General features: G+C 40.7%; 1 protein-coding gene across 1 annotated transcript in view; it reads right to left on the reverse strand.

The window, feature by feature from the left end:
- Window positions 1-17,791, reverse strand: part of LOC109901498 (regulating synaptic membrane exocytosis protein 1-like) — a 105,622-nt gene that overhangs the window by 11,752 nt on the left and 76,079 nt on the right. The window contains 10 exon segments of the mRNA XM_031831521.1: window positions 3,761-3,913; window positions 4,197-4,357; window positions 5,099-5,202; window positions 6,018-6,121; window positions 6,414-6,527; window positions 9,023-9,091; window positions 9,605-9,682; window positions 10,903-10,992; window positions 13,584-13,646; window positions 14,285-14,398. Coding sequence (XP_031687381.1) covers window positions 3,761-3,913; window positions 4,197-4,357; window positions 5,099-5,202; window positions 6,018-6,121; window positions 6,414-6,527; window positions 9,023-9,091; window positions 9,605-9,682; window positions 10,903-10,992; window positions 13,584-13,646; window positions 14,285-14,398 — 1,050 coding nt within the window.

Here is a 17,791-nt window from a genome sequence, read left to right on the forward strand (position 1 = left end):
TGTTGATATTCAGAACCACATTCCTGTAATGCTTAGAGAGGATCTCATGTTAAATACTGTTGAAGTAATATGGCTACGGGTTCATCTGCCTCACCTAAAGCCTATTCTGGTGGGAAGCTGCTATAAACCACCAAGTGCTAACAATCAGTATCTGGATAACGTGTGAAATGCTTGATAATGTATGTGATATCAATAGAGAGGTATATTTTCTGGGTGATTTAAATATTGACTTCGCTTTCATCAAGCTGCCCACTCAAGAGAAAGCTTCAAACTGTAACTAGTGCCTGCAACCTGGTTCACGTTATTAATCAACCTACCAGGGTAGTTATAAACAGCACAGGAATGAAAGCATCAACATGTATTGATCACATCTTTACTAATGCTGCAGAAATTTGCTTGAAAGCAGTATCCAGATCCATCGGATGTACTGATCACAATATAGTAGCCATATCTAGGAAAACCAAAGTTCCAAAGGCTGGGCCTAATATAGTGTATAAGAGGTCTTACAATAAGATTTGTAGGGATTCTTATGTTGTTGATATAAAGAATATTTGTTGGTCCTTGTAATGAGGAGCAATCAGATGACGCACTTGACACATTTATGAAATTGCTTATCCCAGTTACTAATAAGCATGCACCCATGAACAAAATTATTGTAAAACTGTTAAATCCCCATGGACTGATGAAGAATTGAAAAATTGTATGGTTGAGAGGGATGAGGCAAAAGAAATGGCAAACAGGTCTGGCTGTACAACAAATTGGCAAACATACTGCAAATTGAGAAATCATGTGAGTAAACGGAATAAAAAGAAGAAAACTACACTTTGAAACGAAGATAAATTACATAAAGAATGATAGTAAAAAGCTTTGGATTACCTTAAATTACATTTTAGGCAAAAAGGCAAACAAAAAGGCTCATTCATCACAAAACCCACTGATATTGCCAGCTCATTTAATGATTTTTTCATTGGCAAGGTTAGCAAACTTAGGCATGACATGCCAGCAATAAATGCTGACACTACACATCCAAGTATATCTGACCAAATTATGAAAGACAAGCATTGTAATTAATTTTGAATTCCGTAAAGTAAATGTGGAAGAGGTGAAAAAATGATTGTTGTCTATGAACAATGACAAGCCACCGGGATCTGACAACGTGGATGGAAAATGACTGAGGATGATAGTGGACAATATTGCCACTCCTATTTGCTATATCTTCAATATAAGCCTACTAGAACGTGTGTGCCCTCAGGCCTGGAGGAAAGATAAAGTTATTCCCCTACCTAAGGACAGTAAAGCCCCCTTTACTGGCTCAAATAGCCGACCAATCAGCCTGTTACCAACCCTTTGTAAACTTTTGGAAAAAATTGTGTTTGACCAGACACAATGCTATTTTACAGTAAACAAAATAACAGACTTTCAGTGCGCTTATAGGGAAGGACATTCAACAAGCACAGCACTTACATAAATGACTGATGATTGGCTGAGAGAAATTGATAATAAAAACTTTGTGGGGGCTGTTTTGTTAGACTTCAGTGCGGCTTCTGACACTATCGATCATAGTTTATACATTTAAAAATCTATGTGTTATGGCTTTACACCTGCTATATATTGGATAAAGAGTTACCTGTCTAACAGAACACAGAGGTTGTTCTTTAATGGAAGCCTCTCCAACAAAATCCAGGTAGAATCAGGAATTCCCCAGGGCAGCGCTCTAGCCCCTTACTTTTGAAAATCTTTACTAACAACATGCCGCTGGCTTTGAGTAAAGCCTGTGTGTCTATGTTGCAAATGACTCAACACTATACATGTCAGCTACCACAGTGACTGAAATGACTGCAACAATTGAAAAAGAGCTGCAGTTCATTTCAGAATTGGAGGCAAGGAAAAACTAAAAGCTTTGTATTTGGGACAAATCATTCACTAAACCTCAACTAAATCTTGTAATGAATAATGTGGTAATTGAGCAAGTTGAGGAGACTAAACTGCTTGGAGTAACCCTGGATTATAAACTGTCATGGTCAAAACATATTGATACAACAGTAGCTTGGATGGGGAGAAGTTTGTCTACAATAAAGCGCTGCTCTGCATTCTTAACAGCACTATCAACAAGGCAGGTCCTACAGGCCCTAGTTTTGTCGCACCTGGACTACTGGAAAATTGCAATTGGCTCAGAACAGGGCAGCACGGCTGACCCTTGGATGTACACAGAGAGCTAACATTAATAATATGCATGTCAATCTCTCCTGTCTCAAAGTGGAGGAGAGATTGACTTCATCACTACTTATACTTATGAGAGGTATTGACATTTTGAATACCTCTCATGCATACCCCACAAGACATGCCACCAGAGGTCTCTTCACAGTCCCCAAGTCCACAACAGACTATGGGAGGCGCTCAGTAGTAAATAGAGCCATGACTACATGAAACTCTATTCCACATCAAGTAACTCATGCAAACAGTAAAATTTGATTTAAAAAAACAGATAAAAACACACCTTATGAACAGCGGCGACTGTGAAGCAACACAAACACAGGCACAGACAGATGCATACAGACACACAATAACATACGTACTATACACACACGTACACATGGATTTTGTGTTGTAGATATGTGGTAGTAGAGTAGAGGCCTGATGGCACACACTTAATATATTGTGAAATCTGTTGTGAATGTATTGTAATGTTTATAAAATTGTATAACTGCCTTCATTTTGCTGAACCCCAGGAAGAGTAGCTGCTGCCTTAACTAGTCTTCATTATCCTGTATGAATCCAATATCTTTTATCAGGTACCTTCAAACTGACCTGGAGCCAGTCTGCAGCAATCTGAGAAACCAGCGAACAACCCACCACATTCCATTCTCTCTCCAGTCTACAATATCTATGATCTATCTCTTAGAACGTATGTCAAAAACCCTGGGCCCTCTGTTTTATAACCACTCTGATTGGATTGACACACACACACACACACACACACACACACACACACACACACACACACACACACACACACACACACACACACACACACACACACACACGCACACACTTAGAAAACATTAGGCTGTTAATAAGGGCCTGCCCGGGAGAGGCTCAGGGGATTGGGTCATTTGTCCGTGTCAGCAGGCAGGCTGTGGTGGACTGGACTGGTCAGCCATAGGGACGTTAGGGCTGTGCGGGGAGGGAAGTTATGGGTGGGGTTATGTGAGTGAGGCTGTTGGGGTTATAGGACTATGGGATGGTTGGCTAAGAGAGTATAATAAGACTGTGCTGGATTTGAGGGGACACTCGTTTGTACATGTACGGCAGGTGTGTTTGAGGGGACACTAGTTTGTACATGTAAAGCAGAGGTGTCAAACTCATTCAATGGAGGGCAGACTGCAGCAAGTTTTTGGTCTTTCACTTCAATTAAGACCAAGACAACCAGGCGAGGGGAGTTCCTTACTATTTAGTGACCTTTATCCATCAATCAAATACAAGGGTGGAGTGAAAACCCGCAGACACTCGGCCATCCTTGGAATGAGTTTGACACGTGATGTAAAGCCAGGTAGGTTTGAGGGGACACTAGGTGACAGCTACAGTAGGTGGTTGAGGCTGTTTACACGTCACAACAAGATCAATGGGGTTACGGGGACCATGGTTAGTGGGTACACAGCGATTCTGTGAGGTCCCTAAAATATGGGCCCTTGTCTGCCATGGCTCATTGTAGGTCCCTCCATCCCGTGACGGAGCAAAGGACCTTTTCTCTTTTCTTTACCTGGCGTCTTTGGGGTCCCCAGACACAGTGTGTCTCCTCCTCTTCAGCTCTTGAGAGAACCGTCTCTTCCCTGCTGCCCTCATCCTCTCCTGCTCTCCATTCATCCCCGACGAGATCCTCCTCTCCTTCTTCTCGTCCTCTAAAGACTTGGACCTGTGTCCATTCATTTTGGGTTTCCCCACCGTGTGTGTTTGTGTGTATGCAATGCAAGTATTCACAGAGAAACACGATCATGCAAAAAGATTGAAACGTGCACCCATTAGCATGCAGAAAAAAGACAGACGAAAGGAACACAGACTGATAAAAGAACGGGCATGCAGGACTGACAGAAGAACAAACTCCACAAAATGCTTTTGATTTCTTCAGTATCTTCAATTGGTTCTTGATGCTCAATTACCTTGTAAATGATCTTGTAAGAACATAGCGGGGTACCGACCTGAGCCGCCCGCGCGGGCGTTCTGATTGGATGGACATGTAGGAGGTGCTGCTGAGGCGTGAGGCACTGCTGGCGCGGGATAGGGCCGACGCGTCACTCATGTCGCTGTCTGACGAGCGGGCCGACACGTTGTCAGAGCTCCGCCGCTGATCCGCATACATCTGAAGGCGGTGAGAGAGGAGAGAGGAAGATAGTTACTGTACATAGTTACTGTACATACACTAGGTCCAATAAAATACTGGTGTCTAGCTGAGGTTTATGTGTAGATCTGCTCCCCAACAGTGGTGGAAAAACGACCCAATTGTCATACTTGAGTAAAAGTAAAGATACTTTAATAGAAAATGACTCAAGTAAAAGTGAACGTCACCCAGTAAAATACTACTTGAGTAAAAGTCTAAAAGTATTTGGTTTTAAATATACTTAAGTCTAAAAAGTAAAAGTAATTGCTAAAATATACTTAAGTATTAAAAGTAAAAGTAGAAATCATGTCAAAGACCAGAAGGCACTATTTTCTTGTTTTTTAAATTTACGGATAGCCAGGGGCACACTCCAAAGTTCAGACATCATTTACAAACAAAGCATTTGTGTTTTGTGAGTCCGCCAGATCCGAGGCAGTAGAGATGACCAGGGTTGTTCTCTTGATAAGTGCATGAATTTGACCATTTTCCTGTCCTGCTAAGCATTCAAAATGTAACGAGTACTTTTTGGGTTTCAGCAAAAATGTATGGAGTAAAAAGTACATTATTTTCTTTAGAAATGTAATGGAAAAAAATTAAAAGTTGTCAAAAATATAAATACTAAAGTAAAGTGCAGATACCCCAAAAAACGACTTAACTAGTACTTTACTTAAATATTTTACTTAAGTACTCTAAACCACTGCTCCCCAATACAGCAGTACTGACCTCTCGTTTGGTCTTGAGGTCCGTCTCGGGGTCATGGGATGCTGAAGGCCGGTAGGAATGTACTTTCATGTTCATCTGTCTGGCTCGCTCCTCTACTGCTAGAGCTGGGAGGAAATTACTTAATTCATGAATACAGTAGTAATACGGTAATAATACAGTAAATTACACGAGAAACACGCAACCTCTCAGGTGAATGACAGTGAAGGTGAATGATGTAGGGTGAAGTTGCTCCTAGAAGATGATCTTGGGTCAGTTTTTCATTTCCCCTACTTATGTTTAAGGTTAGGTTTCGGGGAAGGGAAATCTGATCCTAGATCTGTACCTAGGGGAAACTACACTCGGGAACAAGGTGAACAGAGGAACAGGAGGTGATTGGAGGTGTTAGACAAGTGTACAGTACTCTTAGTGTCATTGCTCTATTTGGACACTAGGAGGCGCATGCTGTGCATCACTTTCATTAGATGTCATGTACGGAATACTACAGCGTGCACAGAGGGTCATAATTGTTGGGGGATATAAAGAGGGAAAAAGCTGATCACATCTACTGGATAGAAAGGGTCTAAAATCTCAAACATAATATAAAGTTAGGTCAGATACAGTCGTGCCATAGAATTACCTTTTTCATTAGGTTTACTCGCATCAAATGGTTTATTATCTACAGGTATATTTTCTTCATGTACATGGAGGTAGAAGAGAATGAGGAATGTAAAGAAACAGAGAAGAGTGAGGAAGAGTACTCAGACAAAATGGTTTTGATTGGTCGTAGTTGTAGTACGAGACACATCATGACACGCACAGACAGACAGACAGACAGACAGACAGACAGACACACACACACACACACACACACACACACACACACACACACACACACACACACACACACACACACACACACACACACTCCTTGACAGCCTACCTTGCTCTACACTACTGCTTCTGGCAGGAACCTGTGGCAGCTGTCTGCCCCTGCGACCTGACTGGGGAGTCCCCGTAGGAGGGGAGGGGCTGTGGGTGTGTGTTCTGAGAGAGAGAGAGACAAGAGGCAGAAAAAGAGAGAATAGGAGAAAGAGAAATGAAATACAAGTGAATGAGTTCAACTCCTCCACAGTAGGCCCATTCCAGCATATATAAAACCCAGGGTGGCTACATCCTTGACCATACACAAGAGGGAACAGATGGGATTGGTTTACTGCTCCCACAACCAATAAGAGCAGCAGAACAGTGAGGTATAGGGAGCACAGAGGTCAAAACAGGACAAAGGGGTACAACAAGCGGGTGCTAAGGGGGTATATTTTAGGGCACCAGCATGCACCTGTCCTGTCGTGGTGAGTTAGGGGCAGATCCGCCCAGGGGTGTCTGGTTAAAGGGGCGCAGCGGTCCCCCTCTCCCCCTACTGCCCCTTAGTATAGAGGTGGGCTGGATACGACTGGCATCAACAGGCCACGTGGAAAGAAAAGAACAAACAAACGAAAGAAAGTAAATGATATAAATGGTAAAGAATGTAAATCATATTCAACATAATGAAGGACCTTATGGCCCACAATGTAAATCATTCAAACATAATGAAGGACCTTATGGCCCACAATGTAAATCATTAAAACATAATGAAGGACCTTATGGCCCACAATGTAAATCATATACAACATAATGAAGGACCTTATGGCCCACAATGTAAATCATATACAACATAATGAAGGACCTTATGGCCCACAATGTAAATCATATTCAACATAATGAAGGACCTTATGGCCCACAATGTAAATCATATACAACATAATGAAGGACCTTATGGCCCACAATGTAAATCATATTCAACATAATGAAGGACCTTATGGCCCACAATGTAAATCATATTCAACATAATGAAGGACCTTATGGCCCACAATGTAAATCATATTCAACATAATGAAGGACCTTATGGCCCACAATGTAAATCATATTCAACATAATGAAGGACCTTATGGCCCACAATGTAAATCATATTCAACATAATGAAGGACCTTATGGCCCACAATGTAAATCATTAAAACATAATGAAGGACCTTATGGCCCACAATGTAAATCATTAAAACATAATGAAGGACCTTATGGCCCACAATGTAAATCATTAAAACATAATGAAGGACCGTATGGCCCACAATGTAAATCATATTCAACATAATGAAGGACCTTATGGCCCACAATGTAAATCATTAAAACATAATGAAGGACCTTATGGCCCACAATGTAAATCATTAAAACATAATGAAGGACCTTATGGCCCACAATGTAAATCATATTCAACATAATGAAGGACCTTATGGCCCACAATGTAAATCATTAAAACATAATGAAGGACCTTATGGCCCACAATGTAAATCATTAAAACATAATGAAGGACCTTATGGCCCACAATGTAAATCATTAAAACATAATGAAGGACCTTATGGCCCACAATGTAAATCATTAAAACATAATGAAGGACCTTATGGCCCACAATGTAAATCATTAAAACATAATGAAGGACCTTATGGCCCACAATGTAAATCATTAAAACATAATGAAGGACCTTATGGCCCACAATGTAAATCATTAAAACATAATGAAGGACCTTATGGCCCACAATGTAAATCATTAAAACATAATGAAGGACCTTATGGCCCACAATGTAAATCATATTCAACATAATGAAGGACCTTATGGCCCACAATGTAAATCATATTCAACATAATGAAGGACCGTATGGCCCACAATGTAAATCATATTCAACATAATGAAGGACCTTATGGCCCACAATGTAAATCATATTCAACATAATGAAGGACCTTATGGCCCACAATGTAAATCATATTCAACATAATGAAGGACCTTATGGCCCACAATGTAAATCATATTCAACATAATGAAGGACCTTATGGCCCACAATGTAAATCATATTCAACATAATGAAGGACCTTATGGCCCACAATGTAAATCATATTCAACATAATGAAGGACCTTATGGCCCACAATGTAAATCATATTCAACATAATGAAGGACCTTATGGCCCACAATGTAAATCATATTCAACATAATGAAGGACCTTATGGCCCACAATGTAAATCATATACAACATAATGAAGGACCTTATGGCCCACAATGTAAATCATTAAAACATAATGAAGGACCTTATGGCCCACAATGTAAATCATATTCAACATAATGAAGGACCTTATGGCCCACAATGTAAATCATTAAAACATAATGAAGGACCTTATGGCCCACAATGTAAATCATATTCAACATAATGAAGGACCGTATGGCCCACAATGTAAATCATATTCAACATAATGAAGGACCTTATGGCCCACAATGTAAATCATATTCAACATAATGAAGGACCTTATGGCCCACAATGTAAATCATATACAACAATATGAAGAACATTATGGCCCACAATGTAAATCATATTCAACATAATGAAGGACCTTATGGCCCACAATGTAAATCATATTCAACATAATGAAGGACCTTATGGCCCACAATGTAAATCATATACAACATAATGAAGGACCTTATGGCCCACAATGTAAATCATATTCAACATAATGAAGGACCTTATGGCCCACAATGTAAATCATATACAACATAATGAAGGACCTTATGGCCCACAATGAACCAGAACACAATAAATGAAGGACATAACAAATCAAGACAGAACTAGGGCTATGGGTCTACTGACAGTACATCTTAACAACTCTCATTTAGAAAAGGTTTTTCTGTGCTGCAAAATTGCATTCACAGCAAAGTCACAATTTGTAACAATTCAGATTGACATCAGACATCAACACATTCTAGTTTTGAAGAGCGACGATCTCCATCCAGTATAGAGGACAGGATGAATGAGGGTGTATGAGAGAGGGATGGGGTGAATGAATGAATGAAAGAAAGAATGACCTTACCTGTCAGCCTCCAGGCCTTTCTTGCTGTTACCTCTCTGACTGTCAGGTCTGCCCAGGCTCCCTGACTGCCTGTGACGTGGAGGACATGAGAAGAAGACAAAATGGAGGATGGGTAACCCAATGGAGAAACAAAACTAAAGACGAATCTTGAATGCGCGGTCGGCTGGTGTTTTATTTCAAATAAAAGAGATGATTTGGCTGAAATGATTTTGTTTAAAAAAAAAATGTTGATGCAACATTTTAGACGACTATGTTGCACTACTACATTGCTTGCTACTAACTGTTCAGAACAGAAACATCACAACACCATGACAACAGAGCACGTGGAAGTCAGATGTGTAGCAGAGGAAGCAGGAAGTCAGGTGCAGGTCAGTAAGGTGAAGCAGCAAGAGGAGCAGTAACTGCAGCGTTACAACCACCCACCAGCTTACACTGTAATCTAGAACATCTAGGAAAGCTACAAAGTGCAGGGTTAGGGTTAGAGGAAAACTATAGTAGCCACGCAGTGCTAAGCAAGTACAGTAGCAGGACTGCAGCTTGGGTCCTGGGAGGTAAGGGTAGGGCTAGGTCGGTACCCAGTACCTTTCTTCCTCTGGGGAGGCCTGCTCTACTAAAATCCTGGGGCCTGCGGGCTGTCTGCGGGGCAGAGAGTTGGAGCATCTGGAGGTGTGGTGGGGTGAGGCATCCCCCAGGTGGGGAAACAGGGAGAGGGACACAGTGAGGGAGGGCTGGGTTCATGTTAGTTTAGAATGAGCTAAAAGCATTGGGATTCCCTGGCAACTAGAATGCCTCTGCTGGCCAAAACATTCAGTGACAGTAGGTGTGAATTATTGTGCAGGTCAATGTGAAAGAGCTGTTATTGTGTAGTCACTGTGTTGCTCAGCACCTCTCAATATACACTGAGGAGCTAGTGGTGAACAAAATTGATAGATAACATATATGACAAGAACGGGTGATGTTGTGTGATGTTGAATCTTTGTTGATTCAACGTATCTGGGAAAATAAATTTTTTTTTTACAGTATTTGCGGGAATTAAGAAAGTTCAACTACTAAAGAAACATTGTAAACCTAGAAAAGGAGGTGCAGTAGGTTATCTCCTATAGAGGAGGATGGTGTGTGTACCTGTCTTTATCAGGAGAGTAGAAGTTGGTGTGTGTGTTACCTGTCTTTATCAGGAGAGTGGAGGTTGGTGTGTGTGTACCTGTCTTTATCAGGAGAGTAGAAGTTGGTGTGTGTGTTACCTGTCTTTATCAGGAGAGTAGAAGTTGGTGTGTGTGTTACCTGTCTTTATCAGGAGAGTGGAGGTTGGTGTGTGTGTACCTGTCTTTATCAGGAGAGTGGAGGTTGGTGTGTGTGTACCTGTCTTTATCATGAGAGTGGAGGTTGGTGTGTATGTTACCTGTCTTTATCAGGAGAGTAGAAGTTGGTGTGTGTGTCTACCTGTCTTTATCATGAGAGTGGAGGTTGGTGTGTGTGTGTACCTGTCTTTATCAGGAGAGTGGAGGTTGGTGTGTGTGTTACCTGTCTTTATCAGGAGAGTGGAGGTTGGTGTGTGTCTACCTGTCTTTATCAGGAGAGTAGAAGTTGGTGTGTGTGTTACCTGTCTTTATCAGGAGAGTGGAGGTTGGTGTGTGTGTACCTGTCTTTATCAGGAGAGTAGAAGTTGGTGTGTGTGTCTACCTGTCTTTATCATGAGAGTGGAGGTTGGTGTGTGTGTGTACCTGTCTTTATCAGGAGAGTGGAGGTTGGTGTGTGTGTTACCTGTCTTTATCAGGAGAGTGGAGGTTGGTGTGTGTCTACCTGTCTTTATCATGAGAGTGGTGGTTGGTGTGTGTGTGTACCTGTCTTTATCAGGAGAGTGGAAGTTGGTGTGTGTGTACCTGTCTTTATCAGGAGAGTGGAGGTTGGTGTCAGGTCTGAGGCAGGTGGTGCTGGCACTCCTCACCCGGTCCAGACTGGGCTGCAGATCACTACAGTAGCACAGAGGGAAGAGAAGGAAGGAAAAAGAGGAAGAGGTGTGACAGAGTGAAAGGAAGCGTGCAAGACAGAGGGAAGGAATGGTAGAGTGAGGGAAAAAAACAAAGAAAGAGAGAGAGAATCGAGGGAAATAAAGAGTCCAAGACAGAAGGAAGGAATTGCAAATAGAGGTGGGAGGGGGAAACGAGAGACAGAAAGAAAAGAAGGATCAAACATTAGATACAGAACAAACTTATAAGGGGGTTGTAAAACCTCCATTCATTACAATAGCGGTCCTTTGCGGCCAAACTGTACAGTCAGTCCACCTGATGAGAAGGTTGGAGCGTTGCCATGGGAACTTGCTCTTGGTGGAGGGGGAGAGTGGACTGGGTGAAATTTGCGTGAGCAGACATACTATAGCACAAATACTCTCTATCACACACACACAATCTCTTTCTCTCCCACTTCTCTCTGGCAGGGAGCCTACTACAGTCGAGGACCTTGTCATTTGTCATGTCATGGTCTTTGTTGCAGCCATGAATGTCAACACAACACTGGAAAAGATGCTGTGTCCAACTGGCATCTCTTGCCTCACATGACACAGAGCCCCAATGTATGCTATGGTTTGCAGTGTGCCAATAAGGACTTAGTTGATCATTGTTTAATACAGTCAACCCTGTTTTGTGTCCTGTGGTCTTCCACAAGTTGAGGTTAAGGATGATCCCTGACAAAGGGATGGACGGTGGAGTGCAAAGGCAGGCCTTTTGGGCGGCGGGAGAGGGTCATCCATGGGGTCGGGGGTGGAGAGGTGAAGTCCGTTGGGGGTGGGAGGGCAGAGGACGAAGGGAGTGGGGCAATGGGTTTCTTACCTAACGGTGACCTCATCAGTGAACCTGAGCACACGGTGCGTGAGAACGCTACGGGAGGCAGGACCGCCCCCTCCCTGATGCCCCCGGGGAGGCTTGCTCTTTAGGCATGCAGGGAGGGTGTTGCTACACGCGTGTGAATCCGTGGTAGATGGTATAGACGCATGCAAGAAAGGGAAAGAAAAACTAGATTTGACGTGCATGCAAAGGGAATGAGAGGCCAAATAATGAACCATGATAAAGACGTACAAGGAAACCCAACAGTGACACTGAAGTCAACAAACAAACCATATAAAAACAGCAATGCAATAAATATGTCAGATGGACATCCCTGGAGCTTGAGGCAAGGAGGAGGAATATCCAGATTTGACACCAGAATATCACATCTACTCCCTCCTAATCCCCATTCTCAGTATTTCCTCTCCCCAACTACTGTGTAGTGATGGGGGATTGTCTGATGGAGGCCCAAGACATAGATGACAACAGAGGACACGGTGAAAGTAGGGATGTAGGGATGGGGGATTGTCCTGCCGTTCATTATATGTATGGAGATTAAATGTAATGCTGATTATATAAATCCATCTAGACAGATTTTAACGTGTCAAAGAATTACAGCATGGGGAAACCAAGCATGTAATATATCTACTGTATATAGGACAGTACATAGGATTATAGTTTTAATATACAGTGAAGTACTACTATAGTACTACTGTAACAGATCTGGTCCAGGGTCATCATATTATAATCAATAATAATTTGGTGGATGCTTATATTTGTCCAATTGGAAATGTGTTTTTTTGCATATCCCAACTCCCCCTGAGACACCCTCGGAGAGTGGTACCACATCGAATCTGTAAAGCTCTGTTAGGGGTCGGTGTGGGGAATCAATTACGTTGAGAGAACGTTGATACAACATCATAAGCCACAAAATGTCAACGATGAGTTGAGTTCAGGTTTTGGGGAAGAGTAAAAGGAAAGAGAGCAGGGTTTTCTTATTCTACTCTCTTACCTGTATATGTCCTTGTTTATACCATTGACTAATAGGGGCATTTTGGGTGGTAGTGTATTGCTGGACCTAGCTACGCCCCTGTGTAGTTATTTGAGTGTAGACCGTGCATTGATTGAGAGGAGAAGAAAAACAGAAGAGGGGAAAAAACAACACAATTCTATAAATAAAACAAAATAACAGTAATCTGCTATAGATAAAATGTTCAGACAAAAATGTCATTCACCAAGAGAGATTTTCATACTATTCTGAGATAAACGATAGAGCTATTCTGTAATCTATGATAATCTGTTTAAAACCCAATATAAACTCAATGTTTTTATGGTGTCATGGAGAGTGTGTGGTACTATTTTTGGCCTCTCGGGTGAAAAAATAAGTCCCTTTGTGTCTGGAACGAATTCATCGATATTCTAAAACTAGATAAAGCTGAATACATTAGAAAGACGACTTTCACATTGTCCACCTTCTATGCAGGTAGACAAAAAAGCAAACATTGATGCAGCACATGGAATAGGAACACATCACATTAAACAAAAACATTGCCACGTGATACATAACATACACTCTCTATATCACAACCATAGACTGTAGTATCACTGACCGAGATAACATGGAGTTGTTGACATTGAATGATAATGCAAAGAATGATGGGTAATACAATAGAAGAAAGATGGTGGGTAGGGACGATAACAGTAACGTCTCTAGCTTTTTGGTTGTTGTTGTTTTTGTTTACCTGTTTGTGTGCAGGCACTCGGCACTCCCGCCTCGGATAGACCTGTGCATCTCGAGGACCTCACTGTGATTGCCATGGCGATGGGTGAACCGAACAACCAATCAAAAACAACAACGTAAGAGGATGGTCAAATCAGACAAACCCGCTCATGAGAAATGAATGAGAAGAAATCATGAAATCATAATTTTGATTCAGCATCAATACTAATAAATATGATATTCAACTTTTAGTAAGAGACTTTTGCATTAGACTGTTAGTCGTATTAGTGATTATTAGTATAGAACAGTACTAATGTAGCCTGCTATTCCACTTGTCCTTGGAGTATCCGACACTTTCAACCTCAAAAATTAAAAGCTAGTTGTCAACCTCTTTGAAATAATTGGGCATAAAGGAATATTGTACTTCTAAAGGTATTTGATTGCAAATGAGCAAAATAAGAAGGAAACAATGTCGGCATCAACTCCTATATTGTACTCAAAGCTCTTCTCAAATTAGATACTCCAAAGTATATTCTTATTGTACACAAACACTGGAACTTCACTGCATAACCTGCACACACTCTCTCCCTGCCATAAACCACCAAACTATTCTCAGACCGGCTGTAATCTTAAACTCCCTGATACAGTACCTACAGCATCTAACGTCTAACCTCCTCCCTAATAAACAAAGGCCACCAGCCACCACTGTCTGTGTGATGTTACCTGTCCTCGGAGTACTCGTAGTCCGAGTCCCCGGAGCGGTGCTCCCCGTGGGAGTCATGGTAACGAGAGGGGGAGCAGGAGTGGTGGCGGTTCTGATGGATCTCATCCAGACTCCTGAAGGGGTAGGACATAGAGAGGAGTGTTACTGAGGTTTTGGTTACAGAGTGTTACTGTGATAACATTTAGCTAATAACATTGTTTTTTTCATAGTGTGGACATAAAAGGAAATTGATTTGAGCCATAAGAGTGTGCTGAAGAGTCAAACCAGGGGTATGAATGAATGTGAACAATAGTGAAGACATGAAAACTATGAAATAACACATATGGAATCATGTAATAACCAATAATAACTTCTTAAGGTATAGGGGGCAGCATTTTCACTTTTGGATAAATATCGTGCCCAATTTCAACTTCCTGCTACTCATGCCAAGAATATAAGATATGCATATTATTAGTAGATTTGGATAGAAAACACTCGGAAGTTTCGAAAACTGTTTGAATCATGTCTGTGAGTATAACAGAACTTATGTTGCATGCTAAACCCCGAGGACTAACCGCTCAGAATTTATTTTTTGAGGTCTCTGTCTGTTCAGTGAGTTCTCATTGGGAAACGATATTTCTTAGGCACTTGTTTTCAGTTCCTACCGCTTCCACTGGATGTCAACAGTCTTTGGAATTTGGTTGAGGTTGTTCCTTTGTGCAATGAAGAAGTACGGCCATCTAGGAAATGGGTAACACTGTTGAGTGTTGCGCAAGACTTGAAAAGTAGCGTTGGTTTGTTGTCTTCCTGTATTGAACACGATAGACCCGTCTTCAATTTGATAGATTATTAACCTCTTGAAGCTAGGGGGCACTATTTTTATGTTTGGAAAAATAACGTTCCCAAAGTAAACGGCCTATTTCTCATGACCAGATGCTAGAATATACATATAATTGACATATTAGGATAGAAAACACTCTAAAGTTTCCAAAACTGTAAACATATTGTCTGTGAGTATAACAGAACTGATATTGCAAGCGAAAGCCTGAGGATAATCCAATCAGGAAGTGCCTCTTATTTTGAAACGTCTGTGTTCCTATGCGTGCCTGTCCTTCATTTAAAGGGATATCAACCAGATTCCTTTTTCTATGGCTTCCCTAAGGTATCAACAGTCTTTAGACATAGTTTCAGGCTTTTATTTTGAAAAATGAGCGTGAAGGATCACATTGCGTAAGTGGAGAGGTGGGTGCTCTCAGAGTGAGATGGTGCGCAATTGAGTAAAACGGCCATTGTTCCTCCCGCTGTTATGGAAAAAGCTACACACTCGGTTGATATATTATCGAATATATATTTCAAAAACTACCTGAGGAATGATTATAAAAAATGTTTGACATGTTTCTATGGACATTATGAAGACTATTTGGAATTTCCGTCTGTGTTGTCGTGACCGCTCTTTCCTTTGGATTTCTGAACATAACGCGACAAACAAACGTCGGTATTTTTCGTATAAAAATTATCTTTATGGAACAAAAGGAACATTTGCTGTGTAACTGGGAGTCTCGTGAGTGAAAACATCCGAAGATCATCAAAGGTAAACGGTTCATTTGATTGCTTTTCTGATTTTCGTGACCAAGCTTCCTGATGCTAAGTGTACATAATGCTATGCTAGGCTATTGATAAACTTACACAAACGCTTGGATTGCTTTCGCTGTAAAGCATCATTTCAAAATCTGAGATGACAGGGTGATTAACAAAAGGCTAAGCTTTGTGTCAAAATATTGCACTTGTGATTTCATGAATATGAATATTTTCTAGTAATATTATTTGACTGTTGCACTATGCTATTCTATATTCTATCTTTTTATATTATACTATTCAGCGGTTGCAGATGGAGAAGAATATCAAAGAATATTAAATGTAAAATATATTTTGATTTGTTTGTCACGCCCTGACCTTAGAGAGACGTTTTATTTCTCTATTTGGTTAGGTTGTGATTTAGGGTGGGCATTCTATGTTGTCTATTTCTTTGTTTTTGGCCGAGTATGGTTCCCAATCAGAGGCAGCTGTCTATCGTTGTCTCTGATTGGGGATCATACTTAGGCAGCCCTTTTTCCCACTTTCTGTTGTGGGATCTTGTTTTTGTATAGTTGCCTTGTGCACTGCAATTCTGGACGTTTGTTATATTCTTTGTTGTTTTTGTTGTAATTTTCACTATTAAAGAATGTGGAACTCTACGCACGCCTTGATCCGATCCTTTCAACAAACATAACATTGTTTAACTTCTCTAGGGTAGGGGGCATCATTTGGAATTTTGTATGAAAAGCGTCACCAAATTAAACTGCCTTCTACTCAGGCCCAGAAGATAGGATATGCATATAATTAGTAGATTTGGATAGAAAACACTAAAGTTTCCAAAACTGTTAAAATAATGTCTGTGAGTATAACAGAACTGATTTGGCAGGTAAAAACCTGAGAAAAATCCATTCAGGAAGTAGGATTTCTTTTGTTGTTGTAGTTTTCTATTCAATGCCATTACAGTATCCATTGACTTAGGACTCAAATTGCAGTTCCTATGCCTTCCACTAGATGCCAACAGTCTTTAGAAATTGTTTCAGGCTTGTAATTTGAAAAATTAGGGAGTAAGAGCAGTCTGTATGAGTGGACCCTGCCGTGTCACAGAGCTTTTTCATGTGCACGACCGAGAGAGTGCCTTTCTTGTTAACCTTTTATATTGACGACGTTATTGTCCGGTTGAAATATTATCGATTATTTAGGCTAAAAACAACCTGGGGATTGAATATAAACATTGTTTGACATGTTTCTATGAACTTTACAGATACAATTTGGATTTTTTTTGTCTGCCTGTTGTGACTGCCTTTGAGCCTGTGGATTACTGAAGAAAACGTGTGAACAAAATGGAGGTTTTCGGATATAAAGGGAGACTTTATCGAACAAAAGGAACATTTATTGAATAAATTAATGTCTTCTTAGTGCAACCATATGAAGATCACCAAAGGTAAGTGATGATCAAAGGTAAGTGATTATTTTAACATACCCTAGAGAGGTTAACACTTTTTTGGTTACTACATGATTCCATATGTGTTATTTCATAGTTGTGATGTCTTCACTATTATTCTACAATGTAGAAAATAGTACAAATAAAGAAAAACCCTTGAATGAGTAGCTGTGTCCAACCGGTACTTGTATACATACAGTGCATTGCAAAAGTATTCACCCCCTTGGCGTTTTTCCTATTTTGTTGCATTACAACCTGTAATTTAAATTGATTTTCATTTGGATTTCATGTAATGGACATACACAATAGTCCAAATTGGTGAAGTGAAAAAAATTACTTGTTTCAAAAAATGAAAAATGGAAAAGTGGTGCGTGCATATGTAATCTCCCCCTATGCGATGAAGCCCCAAAATAAGATCTGGTGCGCAACCAATTACCTTCAGAAGTCACATAATTAATTAAATAAAGTACACCTGTGTGCAATCTAAGTGTCACATGATCTGTCACATGAT

This window comes from Oncorhynchus kisutch, linkage group LG1, assembly GCF_002021735.2.
Source record: "Oncorhynchus kisutch isolate 150728-3 linkage group LG1, Okis_V2, whole genome shotgun sequence".
In the NCBI taxonomy this organism is placed as follows: domain Eukaryota; kingdom Metazoa; phylum Chordata; class Actinopteri; order Salmoniformes; family Salmonidae; genus Oncorhynchus; species Oncorhynchus kisutch.